Below are 19,088 nucleotides of genomic sequence, written 5' to 3'. Positions count from 1 at the left end.
ATGAATTACTATATTACTTCCATTCAAAAGAAACAGCTCATTAAGAGAGGAAAACAAACCATCCAGCAAAAACAGCCCTATAAATGATTTAGCAGCCAATTGTGTTTGCTGGTGCAACCTGCAGCCCATAGTTGTCAATCACCCAGAGGCTCCTCTCACCTAGTCAGTTTGTCTGGAAGTACACAATAAATTCTGGCCAGAACTCTAAATATACCCCATTTAGGATCAAACATCTTACATGTGCAAATTATCTGCCATGAAGTACATACACTGGACTTTTCAAAATAGAATGCATTTTCTATGAGAGATTTTCTGTAACACTGCAAGGAAAAAAACCTCAATATTCTCTCCTTTTGACAAGGAAAAGGAACTAAAGCAGTAGCATCAATCTCCCCAATTTACTGAGTGGTTATTACAGAAGTCTAAGGGCTACCTAGCCCAGAGCTCAGCCAAAGCCAGGAGAAGGAATCTTCTTTATTTGTCAAGTCCTAGAGCAGGGGTTCTTAACCTTTTTGTTCCCGAGGACTGACCTGGCTCCCCAGCCCAGGACCGCTGCCAGGGGGACGGAGGGGGTCTGAATAGGGGCAACTGCCCCAGGCCCTGCACTTTTGAGGGGCCCCACAGAACCAGGCGGAGCAGCTGTGGCGACTCTGCACTGCTGCCGGCTTCAGTCCGGCCGCTCAGCACCCTTTCCCCCCGCCCCAAATGCGCCACCAGCTTCCTTGCGTCCAGGGCAGGGCCTGGGATTTGCCCTGGGTCCTGCACAGGTTGTCCCTGCCCCAGCTTCACCCGCATGGCCCTGGGCGCAGCAAGTGGGGCTCGGTAACAGGGAGCCCTGGGGCTCCACTCACCTGAACAGCAGCGTGAAGCCTCATCTGTCCACCTGCAGAACCACCTGGTTGAGAACCATTGTCCTAGAGCAGTCTTTGGAATGACTATTCAAGCCTCAGAGAATGTTAATTCTGAGTAAAAATAAGCAGGGCCTGACTCTACTCGCCTGATTTACGAAGTTGAACAGAAAGCACTTAAATTCAACATGCCACATACCAAATGCACATGAAACATCTGACTGACTGCTGGTAAACTCGTGTCCTACAAAACAAAGCCACAACTAAGCATGAACTATCCCGCTTCAACCAGTTACTGTCACCTCTCTCAGATTTCAGTACGGAATTTTAAACTGAAATGGCATTATAGAAACATGCTGTACATCTGTAACTGAACTACATACCAACATTTCTTTTACTGGGATCAAGGAACTCCAAGGCAAATGTCTGCCCAAACCCTGGAACTCTGACATCCACTCCATCTGGTGGCTCTGTGATCTTACTTGTCCGATTGTATATCAGCCTGGAAGGAAAGAAAGACAAATATAAAACATGCTGTCTTACTACATGGCAGCTCTCAAATAGAATGAGGCTTTGTTTGCTGAGTGATTTTAAGAGCTATTACCTACAAGAAAATAACATAAGTCAGACGCTTAGAAGGGCACTTTCATGCTAAAGTGCCTACATGCAGCGCAAACAGCTTTCTTATACTAGTGTACCCGATTTAGGAAAATAAATAAAGCCTATTTCAGTCTGCAGAAATAGAATATATTGTCAAGAGGTAGACTTGAACCTTATGGAGAGAATGTGAGCTGCCTCACATAGTTCAAGCATGTGTCAACCTGTCACAAATTCGCAACAAGTTTCCCTCCAAGAACTTAGATACTGCAGTATCAGAATACTGTTACTAAAAGAGGGGAAAAGTCATTATAGCTCTTCTACATAGAAGTAGGGCTTAAGAATACCTTTTCAGCTGAAAGTATTTGGAATTGCTGTAACCAATAAAACAAAAGACATCTATGGAAATGTACACAGAGATATTAAGTATTTGGTAGGTACCATTCAAATCCATTTGAGACTCACGGACCCGTGAATGTCTTTTCACCAGATCAACAGCTCTGGAATGCAGACTTTTTACCCCACAGCATGAGGTGTAAAAAATGTTGATTGATACCTGAAAATCGTTAACCAAGTATTTTCTGTCAAGTCCCAGATAAAATGTGATAATTAAAAAAAAAGGTAAAAGGAAACAACCACTGAGGGAAAACAACTGCAAAACCAATCACTAAGGCAATGCAAACATATATTCCAACCATATTTCTCTATTGGTCCACAAAGCAGGAAATACGGTTAGTATACACTTGCTTCTCTCTTGGGTTGCTTTACTTAATAGGACATTTGGCTGGTCTTTCAGCAGAAAAGTAACAAAAAAGAAGTTACAAATAAGCCACTTAAGATTATACTTACATTACACATACCAAAGCTAGGAAACCCATTTATAATACAGATTGTGTTTTTTACTGTAAAAAAATATGGTTTGTATGGTTCTATGGTTGTCTTAGAGAATCGATATGAAAAAGCCTTTGCCTAAGAAAGCTACCAACTACAAAAGGTTTATGCCACCAAATAAAATGTATTAACCAAACTGCCATCTTTTATGATGCATCATTCAGTCTGATTTTCCAGCTTGTAGAAAACATTTGCCAGTTGCAGCTGAGTGATTTCACGAACTGCATTTGTGATCCTTACCCTATGCATAGCATATAGGGCTGTGCAAAATTTCACCGGCTGTTTTGACTCATTTCAAGCTGGAAACAGCGAAATTGAATCAAAACGAAGTGCTTCAAAACAGCCTCGAAACAAAATGAGGCCAGCCAAATGTTTCGAAGCAGCCAGCAGCCAGGTGGTAGAAGACAGGGAAGAACCAGGGCTGTGCTCCCAGCAGCTCTGCAGCCCCATGTGGCTCAGCCGAGTGGGGAATCGCAGCCCGGGCTTTCCCTGGCTCCTGCAGCCCGACTGCAGGAAGCCAAGTCACAGCGCAGGGGAAGGGAACTTAGCTCAGGCTCAGTTCCCCTCCCCAGCACTGTGATCGGGCTGAGGAAGGCAATTTGGCCCAGCTGGGCTGAGTTGCCTTCCCCAGTGCTAAAAAAAAAAAAAAAATCAGGCTGGGGAAGGGAACTGAGTGATCAGGTTCAGTTCCCTTCCCTAGCTCCCTGGTCCCAGGTGGCAGCACCCAGCTTCCCTCCCTCATCCAGCAGGCAGATTGGGGGCCTGCAACGCCAGGAGGACTGGCACAACCCTCACAGGGCTGCAGACTCCCAGTCCGCCTGACAGATGAGAGGCCGTTTCGAGTTTCCCTATTATAACTTATGGGCGAAACACTGAAACAGTGTCACTGTTTTGACAAAATGGAACAATGGTTTCAAATTGAAATGAAATTTGAAATGAAACACTGTTTTGTCAAACCATTTTGACTTGAGTTTCAAGGTTAAGCCCTACTAGCTTACACTATGCTAAAAAAAAATTATGAATCACTTTCAATTGCTGTTTAGAGTTTGGTTTATCATGTGTATATCCAAAGTTATTAAGCTTTAAAGTTGCACAAGGACTTTATAAAAACACAGAAACTGTACACACTTTTTAAAACAGATCTACAGGTCTGAAAATAAGAGTCTGTATTTTATATGCAACACATAATGGCTTTTTAAAACGGAAAGGTAAGGCAAGATCAAAGTTAATATTTTAACCAGATTTGAGAAGAATCAAAAAGTTCCATGTATTATTTTTTTGCACTTTCAAAAAATTTGCTAATATTTTCATACAAAGCACAGGACCCATGACTTGAAGCAACAAACCACCTGTAAACTTTTCAAAAGTTTACAGACAATAAAAAATGTTGAAGAAAAAAGGCATAATGAGGAATTAACAGATTTTTAAATCATTTTACGCTTCAAAGACAACAGACCCCCTCCCCCATTTCTTGTAACAGTATTAGCAAGGTTATGACTCAGCAGTTTCAGTAACCAACATCACCCAGAGTGATGTGTGCATGTATAACTGTCTTTTAATTTTGAGGTCAAATGATTTAAGCACCAAGTTACAGCTGGGTTTATTAAGTGTAGGTGTTAGCACAAATCCAGATTGGGACCCAGGGTAAGCTTATATTTTAGCTTCTTTAAAAATGGAAGTAGAACAGTTGCAGCTCTGAGTAACTTATGACTACATGATTCTGTAGGGATAGACATGCATCAAAACCAACAGCAATTTTGACCCTGAATATTAGTCAGACAATTAAAAACCCTGTTCAAGTCAGGGTGATTCAGCTAACTTGTATCACATTACAGGATCCTGAAGACTTAACAGTTTTACCAGAACAGCTTTTACCAGTGTAATTTGCTAGAGCCACAAGTGTTACTCCTGTCTATACCTTCCACCACACTTAAAGAGTACAACGTGTCTTATTGTATCTCTAAATGTTAGATGATCAGCTACTCACACTGGGCTTTTTGTAATAGTGCAATTATTTCAGCCCTGAAACGCCTTGGGAAGAGACACCTACCCCCCCGATGCCTACCCTGATTTTCAAGATGCCCATGTTTTAAAAACTTGAATAGTTAATAGGACTGAATGTTCAAACACACCTACTCCAGCCCCCTTCAGATTTTTTTAAATCCAGGCACCAAGGAAAAAAACACAGGAAGTTAACAGTTCTCTCTCTAAGCAGTACTTTCCCTGCTTCCAAAAGCAAAGACCAAGTTTACTAACCTGAAGAAAAACAACAGCCAGGTTCTCATCTATACCCCAAGCCAAACCAGCTGGGTGCATTTAAGCCAGGCATGGGCAATTATTTCAGCTGGAGGGCCACTTACATTTCACACAACATCTTTCAGAAGATATCATTTTAAACAAATCATATAGTAAACTGTCTGATTTTTAGTATAACAGTGCAATTATTTCGTGTTAATTGTATTTCAAAAAAGTTACCATGATTTTTTTTCTGTTTCTACAGTTTAGCTATACACTGACCTAATATTTTGTTTTACAGGGCTCTGATCCTACCTGATATTGTCAATCCAGCAGTCAATGATGACAGGCAGCAGCAATTCTAAATTCAGCCAGAGAGTGAAGTAACTTTCTGTCTTCTTGGAGCAGAGGTAGTGTACCACTGTCGGTTTGTCAAGTTTTGCTTCCAACTGGTTACCCAAATCCCCTGGGACTACAAGAAACATATGAAAATCAGAAATATATTAGTCAGACAATTAAAAACCCTGTTCACTATGAATACATATGCTGTTCTCCACGTTACTTTCACCTTTGTATTCTGTACGAATGTAATTATGTTTCCACATCAACCAAGGTACCTGATAATAAGTAAATGGAAGAACGGCATTACGCAAGCTTAGAGTACTGGTCACAAGTGATCATTTGCTTTTTCAGAAACTCCCAGCTTCAAAAATGTTCCCCATGGGTATTTATGAATCATCTTGACAACCAAATTGGGACAGGATATCTTAGGCCATGGCTATCAGAAGCAGATTCTCTCAAATACTTTTCAAGAGAATGAGTGTCCCAAAAAGAGTTATCTGCAAGGTTTGGGTTGGGGAAAAAAAAGCTTTTTTCTACAGAGTATTGCAACTCTAATCAAATACACAAATCCTTCAGTTTTGCAGACTTACTTTATTTCAGGAGTTCTATTTTTATTCTTTTGTATACTGGTTAAACAGGTTGTATTTCAATGATCTTTGCACTTTCCTTTACATCCAGATTTTGGAACTGTTTAACACTGATGTCATGCCTAACAGGATCTAGAGCAACTCAGTATGCATCTGTGCTGTCTGTTAAACTATTTCACTGGAATACCATTTCTTATTCATTCATTCTACAGATTAAGTGACAGAAACACTGAATTCCAAATTAAAGTCAAGCATGCACTGAAAACTTCTAGTACAGCAGCAAATAGCAAATGGAATTCCCCAAGTTCTGCTACATTTTAGCCACTTCTTACAAAGAAAGATGACAGCAAACTGGAAGGTCCTATGACTGGAAAATTCCTCCATGCCATGACAAAAATTAAGTTAACCTATAACGTGTTCTCAGACCGAACTCATTTTGATATTATTATACTCAGTAGTGGGAGTGCCTGGTTAAATACAACTTTAAGTGCCAGAAATTAGACCAGTGCTTCCTCATTTGGGGTTGCAACCCAGTTTGGGAACCGCTAAATTAGATCCTGTAGCACCTTACAGTAAAACCTGCTATAAAACTATCAGACTGCAAAAATATATTTCCATTTCATCTCCTAATGCCATTTTCTAATGCTATATAGGCCAGATTAGGTCTCAGCTTCAGCTAAGGCCACGAACAGGCAATATTTTTGTTACATTATAGAAGCTGAGGGTACAATAAACATACCCCCCTGCAGTGCTATAAAACTGGTGCAAGCACTACAATAAATGTAGGGTTTCTCTGTAGTGTAACCTTTTGTAGCCAGCTTGTAGATTATACAGAACTGCACAGATGTATAAATAAGAGTATAAACTCAAAAAAAAAAAAAAGAATCTCAATCCTGAAGAACTTACAATACAATTCGGAAGTTTACTACTATACATAGCATATAATTTCATACAATTATACAATGGAAGAAGTACTGACAGGAAACAGTTGTCTTTTAGTCAGGCTAGACAGAAATAGCTGTCACTGAGTTAAGTGGATGCGCCTTAATGGTATGGGACAAGAAGCAATGTGATGGTAATACAATCTCCCCACGTTCTCTGCTCAGCCAGACCTGCCCCTCCCTCCCCCAACTCGGGGAATAGGGCTGACTGAGCACAAAAGCAGGGCTTGCGTGCTTATGGAGAGGCACCCCAAGATTCCCCAGGTGCCCCTCTAAGCACAGAAAGCAGGCAGCTGCTTCAGGGGCTTGAGGGGCCTTTAAGCTCCCAGAGCACCTGCCAGTGGCTAGAGTATGCAGGTATCTCAGGCTGTCAGTACTCTCCTGCTAGAGGTAACAAGTGTCTGCCACAATACAAAAGCAGCATCTAGAGCTACTTTGTCACACCACTGATCTTCTTTGATGTAGTGCAACAAAGGGTGGTAATGTCTACTGGTGGCACAAATGGGACATCAGGTGACATCTGTTTCCACCCTCATATGTTTGTCATATCACATTTGATAGGTCTGTCCACACTTCAATAACAAAACAGTAACATGCCAAGTAAGTATGCTTTTCCTTTTAAAGCATGCCATGAAGACTTAGGACTTTGCTATTCAAAGCACCGTTTTATCCAAGGAGAAGTGGTCAGTATTTATGTGATCATTTTAGTACCCCAACTTATGTTGGAGGTGTGATACTTAAAAATTGCATCTTTCCACATAAACCCCCCAGGCCTCCAATATAATACCCAGAACAAGTCATGTTTAAATCTCTCCCACTTTACAGCACGGTTTTAGATACCTTCTCCCCCTGCCCCCACTACAGTCTCACAGGGTACCCTATGCAGTCAAGTGAGGACAACTTGAAAGTCTGTCTTACATAAACAAAAGCAGTCACACAAAGCCTTACTGCAACAGACTAGAATAACTGGCCTGGGGGCTCCTTAAATATGTCTTGGAATGAATGTTTCTATGAAGAGCAGGAAAACAAGTTATAGAAGGATAAACAGCTGGTAGGAAACAGGCAGAGCCAAACTTCAGTTACATGCAAGTAAAAATGTGTCTTTTGGCACTGTGCTTATGGGCTAAGTAGTCACATATAGATATTTCTTGTCTCCTGCTCCTCTGGATTGGAAGTTCCAAGGAGAAAGGCTGTGAAATGGGAAAGTATCCATGGTATTGCACTTTCCAATTGAATTGTTGGGTGTGTTAATTAATAGCAAAATTATCACATGAACTCGCTAGAACACTCTTTCAATGTAAGCACTATGCTTATAAAATGCTGCCCAATTCCAGGAAAGAAAACAAGTGAGCTGAATAAAGTGCTCAGATTTGCCCAGTAGTGGGCAAATAACAAGTTAAATAATTTGTTTAAACATTTTATTCTATACTGATTCATCAACAGCAGAACATTCCCAGCAATCAGATGCTAAACTGTAGAAACAGAAAAATAATTTCTGAAATTGAAATTTAAGACATTCCCTTCCCACAACTGTTTTCTGTGAAAATCTTAAGGCACATGCCTGGCTTAAAACCAAACTCTTGGGAGATCTCTGAATGTTATTTTAGCAGTAAAGGACTTCAAAAGATGACCAAAAGTCTAAAGGAGTATGTTCTTCCAACGTATTCTTTAAAAGGGAAAAGGCGTTGAAAGAATTAAAACAAGTCTGCTTCAGAGTCCATATATTTTAAATTTTTATTCCAAGGGTCTTCTCTTCACCCCAGTGCAACCACACAGCTGGGAGCTGCACCAGCACTACCACAGTATCTTCCAGGCCCCCAGCTCCCTGGCTGTGGTATAGATCACAGCTTCCAGTCAGAGGGGAGCTGTGCTGGGGCCAGGGAGCAGGAAGCTTCCTACACACAGCCCCTACTTCTCCCCACCTCCATCCCCCCTCTATCCAGCCCCGGGAAACTGTGCTCACATCACACACAGCCTTAGGAGGCAGGAGTTTGGGAGTGGAGAGGGGGAACAGTACCAGCACCATTGGATCTCTGGTACTTTTATTTTTGTATTTTAAGTGAACTTGTTTAAGTACACTAGGGCTAAGGACAGAAAATCACACATAAACCAGTGTAAGTGATTGGAAACCAGTTCAAATCTGTAATACAACAGAAGTTCAGTGCACATAAACCACTTTCAAAATGGCTGGAACCATTTTAAGATAACCTGGATGTAGTATCAGACTCAACTGATTTAGGTTAAATTGGTTTATTAAAACTTCTATCCCAGATCCCCTTCAGATTCAAATTAACTCATTCCCAGAATGCTTTGTACCTCTCCCACAAACTCTGCCCCCTCCTCCCTGCAGTATAGGTGGGCTAGCCTTGGCCTAAACGGTCTGCTCCAGCCAAGCAGGAAGGCATGCTCTAGCATTCCCCAGCTTCTAGCCTGGGCCACTGCAGGCCTGTGGCTGCATTTCCAGTCAGAAGTGAATGTCTGTTCACCTGCCAATCAGTTCAATTTACACAGCTTAGACTAACCTGTAAAAACTGAATAGATTCAGCCTTGACTGTTGACTGCGTACACTTACTAGGCTACAGTTCAGCTTAGGTCACAGCAAAAGCCCTAACAGATGGAGAAGCTATCATACTTCTAGCAATAGGGCAATGTAATATTGCATCATGCCACTGAAAAAGTGTATTCAAGTTCAAGTCTCAGAATATCATAATATGCCGTTTAATTCTCTATTTATACCAACATGTTATTCCCAAAATGTCATGCCCATTTTGGCTTCTAGGCCAAATTCCTAACCAGAAGCACAACAAAACATAGGCCATGAACAAATATTCATTTCAATTACCCCTCAGTGATCCCAGTCTGCAACTGGAGTGATCCTAGTGGGGGGCGGGGGGGAAGGAAGGTGCATGGGGCAGTGGTTGCTCCACTCCCCCCAGCCCCTGGGAACCCCAGCCTGAGAAGCAGGCAGGAAGCCAGAAGCAGCTGTTCTTCTGCTCAGCTCCCAGTGGCTGGGAGCCAAGAAGAGCGAGCAACATGGCAAACCCCAAGCCCACTCCTCAGGCTGGAGACTGAGTTAAAATTTGAACCCGGAGGGGATCTGGGATAAGTTTAATAAACCAGTTTAACCTAAATCAATTGAGTCTAATACTAGAACCATCCAGGTTTACCTTCTACCACACACCGTGGCTCTACCCCACTGTTCAGTCCCTAACTGAACCTGGAAGATCTTTCTCCCAGATCTGGTTTCCCTGAAGAAACTGAGTAAATACTTCACACTCAGTTTCTACCAGGAGAGCAGCAATTCTCCTGGTTGAATCAAACACCTGTATGTGCCCATAGTTAATATTTAAAAGTTACTCATTCAACACCAGTCAAGTTTTATTGGCAGATCTGCTAAGGACATAAGACAAATAGATTGTCTTCTGCTCCTGACAAACTCAGGACTTCTGCTCAGACTAGAAGGCTCACAAGTCAGAAGTGGGAACATAAATGTTAAAAAGCATTTTAATTACTAGCTTCATTATACCTTGTGTTAATTGCAGAGAATTTTCATCTGGGATTACAGGAACAAATTTACATTTACCACAAGCCAAATTATATTATAACATTTAGAAATGAAGTGAAGTGTTCTTGAGGACAGAAAAAGTTGCATTCCACTGTGCGGGACTTAAAAGCAGAAGATATTAAAAGCTATATGCTAAGGTATAGAGGGAAAAAATTAAAAATAAATATACCAATGGATAAACAGGGAACAAACAAAAGGTGGAAGACTGATAAAATTGTATGCAATATCAGTTAATAATTTTTCATTTAAAAACAGAAGCAAAAAAAAAGGGGTTCACACCTACAGCGAATCAGTGAAAGGCTGCCAGCTTTGTTTGTAAACATCAAAAGAAATGATTAGGTAAATCAAAGATTAGCTGGAAATATTTTTCTGATTTACATATTTCCACTGATAGGGTTTCATCCCTATATACTCAACTAAAATTTTATAAAGATGTCAGTTGCAAGCTGCAAAATAAAACTCAAGAAAATTTATGGGGAAATAATTAATAGAGCCAGCAATGCAAATTCAGATTTTCCCCCCTGTATCCAAGAGACTGATGCATTATCTACAAACTTTACTCAACAAAATTTAAGAGCATTACAGTTTGGGGTGGAGGACAAATCAGTGGGTTTTTGAATAGCAAACTATTAGGTAAAAGGCTCCAGCAGAACACACATGAAGGAAAGTACTATAAAACATATGCATGCACAGAGTAGCTTTCCAATGCCCCCCATCCCTTTCTTTCTTTCTTTCACGTGGAGCTCTAAAAAGCATTCCCTTTAAGTTCTGGATCATTTGTAGACAATAAAAATGTTTCCAAATTTGGCTTCCATGTAAAGGTGTATTTTGTGCCCATTTATTCCCTGTTGAAATGCTTACATCTACCCAATACTTTTTCCATTTTCCAGTACACTTCCTTTTCACCGGAAGTTACAGAATATTAAGCACAGTTTTATTTTCAAGTCTGCAGGCACAAACAATTACATTATTTACCTAAGTATCCTTTACTAAAGTCTGATACCCAAGCAAAAATTGCAAAGGCTTTGCTAATTTTGTGACTGTGTCAGTGCTTAAAACAATGAGATTTCTGTGAATAGAACAAAGCTCCCCATACCTCAAAGATCATTTTCAAAAGGTTATTTAAAATTTATCAAATTAAATGATCAAATGTCACCATATTCTTATTTTCAGTGCTTGTAACTAGAAGTATAGGAAGACTTTTCAAGACAAGACAGTAACAGGTAAGTCTGGAGAAGAGACTATTGAGATTTTACAACAGTTACAAAGTAACTGAAAGCATCAGCTACTCCTATAGGACTTGTTACACCTGTTGATCCATGTTAATGCTAGCTTAGAACAGAGATCGGTGTCACAAAAAGAGATAATCCATATTAGGTTATATTTCTACATTTTAAATGCACATTCTTTGATGCACGAAATAATTCTTCAGATCTTCTCACTGGGGGAACTTCAGCACCAAATCAGTTAAACAGCTGGCCCGGGGGGGGGGGAGGCACTTTTTTAATTAGTGCAGCTCTTACTGCCCTGATTAAAAGCACCCAGAGCATCACATGCATCAGCATCCCTGCATTGAAAAATGGAGGCAAGGCACTTTAAAATTCAAGCTTGTTCAATGAGCTTTAATTCAAAGTGCCCCATCACCACTTTTCAGCAAGGGAATGCTGATGCACATGATACTGGAGTCTGCTGGAGGGCAGTAAGTACTACACTCCAGCAGCCTCGATCAATCAAGTAATTACAGTGCATCGAAGCAGCCTCCCTGTACGTGTATAGGAGCTCAATGTTTCTTTTATCATACTGTACTGTGTTTTCCAAAAAAACCTCACTTGAATCACTTATCAAAGCTGTCAGGAGAGGAGGGCTCAAAAAGTTCATTTATATGCCTAAAGAGAACATGCCACAGAAAATGCTTCTCTTTATAATTAAAAGCAAGGCACAAGAACTCACATGACACAAGATATCTGAGGTCACATGATGCACAAGGAGTTATCTTACTGTTGATATCTAGCCAGCTAACTGCACAAACACAGACCTTGGCTAGCAGTCAGCAGGAATTCACAGACAAGCCTCTTTTACATGTAGATCACATACCAAGTCTCATTTAGGAGTCTTTCTAGAAATCTTTAGCCCAAAACCTAACAAGTTGTTTGCAGAAGGTTTGAGAACATTGCTATAGCAACTGTGTTGAGTTGGCTTTAAAAGCCAGAGTTCAGTGCAGGTTATCAGTTTCAAACTTGGTAAGCCAGTATGTAACAAGTGACTCCAAATGGGATGCAAGCAAAAACAGTAAAATCCTGTCAAGGATAAACAGTGTATGAATTTGCTCACTGACTGATTAAACATAAGATGCACAACAGCAGTGTAACAGAAAGAAGAAGAAAAAAAAAAACCACACATTAAGAGTGATGTTGTGATGTGACGCTTCTGTGTAATAAGTTTTACAGATACTGTATGCAACCTGCTTAGTGGAGTAAGAAGAGGTAATGGTAAACTAACACTGCACTAGGAGAATCTATTCATCTTGAGAAAATGCTGTTGGAACACCAACAGAAAAATAATAATGCCGACAGATAAACTGACACCCAGAAATCATTAAATCACTTCAAGGCAAAGGTCTAATGCAGGGACAGGCAATTATTTTGGGTGGAGGGCCACTTACCGAGTTTTGGCAAGGCATCAAGGGCCACATGGCAGGCAGCCCAGGGCAGATTAATATTAATTTTCTAAAAATTTTTTTTAGGGGGTTCCACAGACTGAATAGAGTGGCTTGGTGGGCTCCATCCCTGGTCTAAACTCCAGACCCAAAGTCACACAGAGCTGGTTAGCAGAGACTGGGGACATTGATCAAAAGAACACTGGACAGTTAAAAGGCCTCTCTGAGGAGGGGAAGATGGGAGTTCAGACACAGAAACAGATCTGTGGAAGCATCTGAGTAAGAATAAGGCCTGCCAAAACATCCAGAGGAATGCCAGCCATAAGGGAACTCAACACATATAGAAAATGTTTGTTCCCTAAAATGCTTTAAAATCTAAAAGAAAAAACAAAATCAAAAAACAAGAAGACTTTTTGGTAATAAGAGGAAAGATAACTGGAGATTCTGAACATAAGCATCAGTCCAGGCTGATTTAAATCATAGTTAGCAAATGGGAGCTGAAGAAAATGGGTTAGTCAGACAGAGATTCATGTTAATTCCACTCAAAGACCCATTAAGGCTCAAGGCCTGAGACTTCCTAAGAGAGGATGCACACAGCCCAACAACTGACAGCATAAAGCCTAATTCTGACCATCAAGTACAAAAGGACAAACAAAAACTCACATTGCACAAGAATCAAAGTATTTGAGCTATTTCTCCTAGTTACTGCAGGGGCAGGGCTTGTACCCATTACTAGAGTTAATTCTGGGGTTACAGATAGACAAGTATAACATTCACAAGTGTTATGTATTGTTAATTTAAAACTTAACAAAAGATTAAGTTAGCAAAGTGACCTTAAGTTAACTTGCAAGTTTCTTGTGAGTTAATATTAACTCTTTTTACACACAAGTAAATTATGCACAAATATAGATGGTCTGTTTGCTCCTTGCAGGTTTGACTATCTAAAGAAACAGCTTTTCACTTTGAAAATTTTTGTTCATGTGTTTCTGCAATGTAATATGATAGAATCTCTATCAGGTGACTTAGGTGACAGGCTATAAGAATGTGATTTATTTAAGATTTGTTTTTCCGCTACCTCAAACTAATTTATTACTACCTTGCTAAAAACACTAATCTGGAAAACAGAAACCCTGCATTAACTATTCTTGGTATGGGCAGTTTTTGTTCTGGTTCTAGTTTGCTAGATTTTATTCTGCTTCAGATAGTCAGAGATGAGCCAGCTTCACTGTGTATGTGTTTCCTGCCTTCTATTTTCCGTTTGCAGCCTAAACAGAGAGGTCCTTTGGCCAATTTAATTTAAAACAAAAGAGATGTTTTAAGAACTAGAAGACTAAGGAGCCTGATCAGAGTTAACCGATGTTTCATTACGGAGAAAGTGATTTCTTTACAGAGTTTGAAATAATTTTTGTAAGGTTATTTTCATTCAATTTATAAGTGTAGATCAATAAAATTCCTCATCTTCTCATATGTTTGCATAGGAGAAGTATGGTTTTAGATACTGGGATTAAACTGAGTCAGTGACCTGCCTAGAAATCACTATTGTCTAACACAGAGGTGTCAATCATACAGCCTGTAAAATGGACCCAGCCCATTGAGGTGGGTCATGTGGCAATTAAGATTGCTCCTGGCAGAGAGCAGGAGAAGTCGCAGTAGCATCAACTCCTGAGCTCCCTGGATACTGAAACAGCAACTCTGACAGCTGCAGGGCTGCTGCAGCCCATGGGTTTTCCAGAACCTGTGAAGCCTCCCACCTAGGGGCCAACACTCCTAGCCTAATGAGTTAGGCATAGACAATGAAACCAGGATTTATCTAAATGATTAAAAAAGTGTTTTTTTAAAAAAAAACAAAAACAAAAAACCAAGCTTCTAACACATAAAATGCTTCTTACTATCATGTGTAGACCCTAGATTAAAACTTCAGGTTTAACCTCAACTAACAATCTCTAAACATATAAACTGCAAAAGGATTATTAAATGCAAGCACAGTGTTTTCTTCTCTCCAGTGAAGACATACTTTGTAACATGTCAAAGTCAGAAAAGAAAATTATTCAGAAAGAAACTTAATAATGTGACATTAGTTTAAAGTAACTATAGCCAGTTTCACAATTCTTTATATCTGAAGTTAATAATTTTCAGAAATAAAGCTGAGGATGGAAGGTTTGTATAGAATGCAGGCAAGTAATTTAGTTGTTCATTTTCATTCCTACTGCTAAAAATTAAGACCACTTATGAACTTTTTGTCCTCAGTCTTCAGCTCTGCATGATCTTCTGCCACAAGTTCTGCAAGACAACAAAGCTCACAGGAAGGGGAGACCTCCAAGAACCACTGAATTCATGTGATTGCTGCAAGCATAAAACAGTAATATATTCTTTAAGAGGGTATTTATGGTAAAAATGAGAGTGTGGAGGGAAGGCTAAGAAAATGAGTAAATGACTTGTTTCTTTGTATGACCTGGGTTTTCAAAGTCAACACACTTACATAGTTCTACTTCACACAGCCCCGGCTTACATTTCCTTTTTCATACACAGTTCTAGCATCAGTCCAATCATCAAACATTTCCATGCATTTTTCCAGGTTGACCTATACATTTGGGAGGCCCTCTCCAAACCATACTGCCAGCCACTGCCCGTCTCACTAGAGTGACCCCTAAAAGTTCATTTCTGCCTCATGTTCTTCTCCCTTGTTTGCACCCAAAACAAGAGAAAAGAAAAACAAATGAACAATAAATGGGACCCACAAAGGTGTGCAAGCCTTGCAGAACTGACATAAATGATGCACAGTTAGCCTCTTATTTCCCTTGGCTTTTGGCATTTATCACCTACATAAGAGCAAATTTAAACTAAGGCCTTCCCAAAAAAAGACACCCCCCCCCAAAAAAAACCCACCAAACACAAAACTGCCCAAGAAAACGTCATGTTTTGATACTCAAAAATGAGCTATTAACAGGTCCCTGCCCTGAAAACGTTGTACCCTTTCAAAACACAGGCAAACAAAACAACTGTATACAGTCATAATACATAGAATTTAAGCAATCTTTTAAAAATGAGGTTGGAAAGAGCTTGAGTATTTCCTGAGGATTGTTCCCAGTATCCATCAAGTTAGGACTGATCAAAGCAAGGAGTCAGAAGAAAAGGAAGCAAATGACAGCATAGGAACAAATCAGAATATTAAAAGGTGGAGAAGTCCTAAAAGCTTTAGCTGAAACTTGGAGAGGAGCTTCAGCCACTCTGGTTACTCCCAATCATCTGCTTATCGTATGACTGCTTTCAAATCTCATTCACCCATCATGTGGCTGATATCCGATACTGGATCAGGGAGAACTATTCCCCTTTCAGTTTTATTCCAGTGCATAAATACACTTCTTCAGAATACATGCCAAAGTTTATTGCCAACATACAATGTTAGGAAGGAAACAGAGCAGAAAGCATAAAAACCTGCTTCTAATGAGCAAAAACAGGACTGAAAGCAGATTGCTCTTCAGTCCTGGAGTTTAACACCAGACTGGTGTCCTTTCCCTCCCCCTGCCTTAATTCATCATGTCATCCAGCAAATTGGCCCAGAATCCATTTGAAGGATGCAAGAGCCTCTGCACAGCAGCATATTGGATTACAGCTAGTTACAATTTAAAGCATTTATGTTTTTCAATAGCATTTTCTGTAAAGACTTGTCGAGCATCATCTGTAAGTCAAATAGACCTCGACCCCCGTGGTATACCAGGAGATTCTTCTCCACTCTCTTCTTGCATTCTTGCTATGCCAATGTGATATTAGATGTGTCCAAGATATTCATAGTAGTGCTAACAAAGATTTACATTAGCATCCAGAGCAAATGCATCGCTACTTAAGCTCCTCAGGGTACATTCTGCCATTACTATTCCCCTGAAGACCAAGGTGTCTGTAAATAGGCATGTGCCTAAGGAACAGTTGAGAGCAAACAAAGCTGGCAAACTTTTTTTTTTTTTTAAACAAAAGGCAAAACAAAATAAAGCATTATTATGTTTTGAAAGCTTTTTAAGCAAACCCTTCGTATTTGCACAAGAAGTTCCAGCCTCCAGATCTGGAGAACATTTCATGAAGAAAAGAAATGCTAAAGCAGATCTGGAATAGTCAAAACACTCATTTTGTGGATATTTATTAGCTCCATTAGCTTACCCTAAGTGCTCCACGTGCTTTGGAGTAGGACCAGCAACTATTTTAATCAACATGCATAACCGCTAGGGCCAGAAGCCTAAACCTTGAACTGTATTCACTGGACTCACAGATACTTTCCTAGAAGGAGCTGCTACACTAACACGTTGCTGCCCCTGGGGCACTTTCCACACTGCAGGCCACCAAAACACAGTAGGCACAGTGGGTGGATTTCAGCCAGTTGAAGATGAGGATGGAAAGAGAGCGAGCATTTTCCCGGGGCTGCATCCAAGGAGGCAAAGGACCCCGGGAGAATACACGGGGGGACTCATGGGGGGATTCATTTATAGGTGTAGATCAACAAAATTCCTCTTCTCATATTTTTGCATGTGATAATTATAGCTTAATACCGATGTCTAGATAGTCAGTGACCTGCCTAAAAAGCACCAATGGAAAAGTCCCACGCTGCCTTCATCCGCCGGCGAGGACCAGGCAGAGCTCCTCGCTCCTCCCCGGCCCCTTGCTAGAGCTGGGCAAACTCCCCCTCAGCCCCCGATCCGAGTCCCAGCCCTCGGGCGCGTCCCAGGAGCCGCCGCCCGCCCACTCCAGGGAACTGGAGGCCGAGGCCCCCGGGGAGCGTCCTGCGCCTGCGGAGCCGCGGCCCTTACCCAACACGACGGGCGGCCCCGGGGGCCGACTTGGCGGGCAAGCGCTGGGGACAGCGAGCAGCAACAGCGGCAGCAGCAGCAGCAGAGGGGCGAGGAGGCGGAGCCTAGCGCCGGGCGGCTGCACCATCTCGGCCGCGCATAACCGCGGTGGCCCAGGCAGCGCAGAGCGACGGCTCCGCCGGCCCGAACCCACAGCCTGGGCGCCTGCCCGGCACCGGCAGAAGAGCGGGGCCCACAGCCAATGCGCGGCGGCCGCTGCTCCCGCCCGCCCAATCAGCGCGGAGCTGGCGCCCCGGCCTCTGCCAAGCCTGACCAACTAGCGCACAGCGCCCGATCCGCTTCGCCCCGCCCCTCTACCCCTCTCTTAGTCTTAGTGCCTGCATAGGGAGTGCCTAGTGGGCTACCTGTTAGTTCAAGTCCCTTTGTTTCTTTTGCAGGTCCTTGTGGAAGATTCATTCCCATACAGTTTGGCAGATGTTGCTGGGTATTGTGTCCATGGGCGATAGCCTGTTCCATGCCCTTACCACCTCTTGGATTTTATGGTGCTTCATTAGGGTCACTGGGGCCTCATTGCGCAGTTTGCATTTGCTCCAGAAGCACCCTAGGACTCTGTAGAACCATGGCAGCTCCAAGGTATGGGCATGTGTTGGGGGGTTTGTAGACCTCCCAGTATCGCAGCAGGTGCCCTGCAAAGTATCTTATGAAGCAGGCTGTTTTGGATTCTGCCCCAGTTGCCAATTTACAGATACTTGGCCCAGAGGAACAGAAAAACATCAGGCATTCCTCAGACCCCAGTCCAGTTAGTCTTATACAACTTGGTCCTTGCAACCTTTTCCCACCTAGAGTTCTAAAAGGAGACACACATGGCTCTTTGAATTCTATGGATGGTTTGCTCCAATGGGAGGAAGACCAGTCTGGTACCCAAAAGCACTGGTAGCAACACTGCCCTCATGACTGCCATGTGCACCCCCTGCCCCATCATTGACAGGCAGCATGTGTGCCAGTTCCAATCTCTGTTTGACTTTCGCCTTAGTCTTTCCCATACTTACAGTTCTTTATAAAGAAGAATGTTAGGTGTTTCATGCCTAGCCAGGTTAAAGGGAGCTGTTTAGCTTTTACTCCTGACAAAAGAGTAACTTTACAACAGGACATCACCAGATTAACTAATTGCAAGTACAGTGACAAATACAGTGTATTGTGACGGACTAATTAATCACCCTGCAAATGTGACACTTTAGAAAATACCAGAAATGAATCCAGGAAGTCTGGGTTGCCAGTTAACCACAGAGCAACAAATCTAACTTTACTTAAGTCACATGCTAGAGTACTTCTTTCAGTGATGATCTTTCATCAAAACCCAGCAGCCTTTGAAAAAATAAGTACTGGTGGCTTACCCTTCTTCACTCCTATAGGCAAGGAAGGAGAACAACAGCACTCGTGATGGAGCCCAAACTATTATCACTATAAAGGAGCTCCTCAAAACAATCTGTGCATCTGACCATTCTTTTTTCAAAGATATTCCTTAGTTACATCCAAACAAACTAGCAATCTAAATACGTTGTGAGAAACAACATTTTCCTCACAATTTGTCCAGTCAGGACAATACTCCAACCGTAAATGAGTGATAAGA

General features: G+C 41.6%; 1 protein-coding gene across 1 annotated transcript in view; it reads right to left on the bottom strand.

Moving 5' to 3' along the window:
- Positions 1-17,672, bottom strand: part of PLA2G15 (phospholipase A2 group XV) — a 31,927-nt gene extending 14,255 nt beyond the window's left edge. The window contains exons 1-3 of the mRNA XM_019535467.1: positions 17,459-17,672; positions 4,887-5,043; positions 1,232-1,350 (exon numbers count right to left, since the gene is read on the bottom strand). Coding sequence (XP_019391012.1) covers positions 1,232-1,350; positions 4,887-5,043; positions 17,459-17,585 — 403 coding nt within the window. The 5' untranslated portion in view covers positions 17,586-17,672. The remainder of the gene's footprint in view (positions 1-1,231; positions 1,351-4,886; positions 5,044-17,458) is intronic.
- Between the last annotated feature and the right edge of the window lie 1,416 nt (positions 17,673-19,088).

This window comes from Crocodylus porosus, unplaced genomic scaffold (assembly GCF_001723895.1).
Source record: "Crocodylus porosus isolate Cpor-Errol unplaced genomic scaffold, CroPor_comp1, whole genome shotgun sequence".
Taxonomy (NCBI): Eukaryota; Metazoa; Chordata; order Crocodylia; family Crocodylidae; genus Crocodylus; species Crocodylus porosus.
This window is presented reverse-complemented; position numbering and strand designations above follow the sequence as displayed.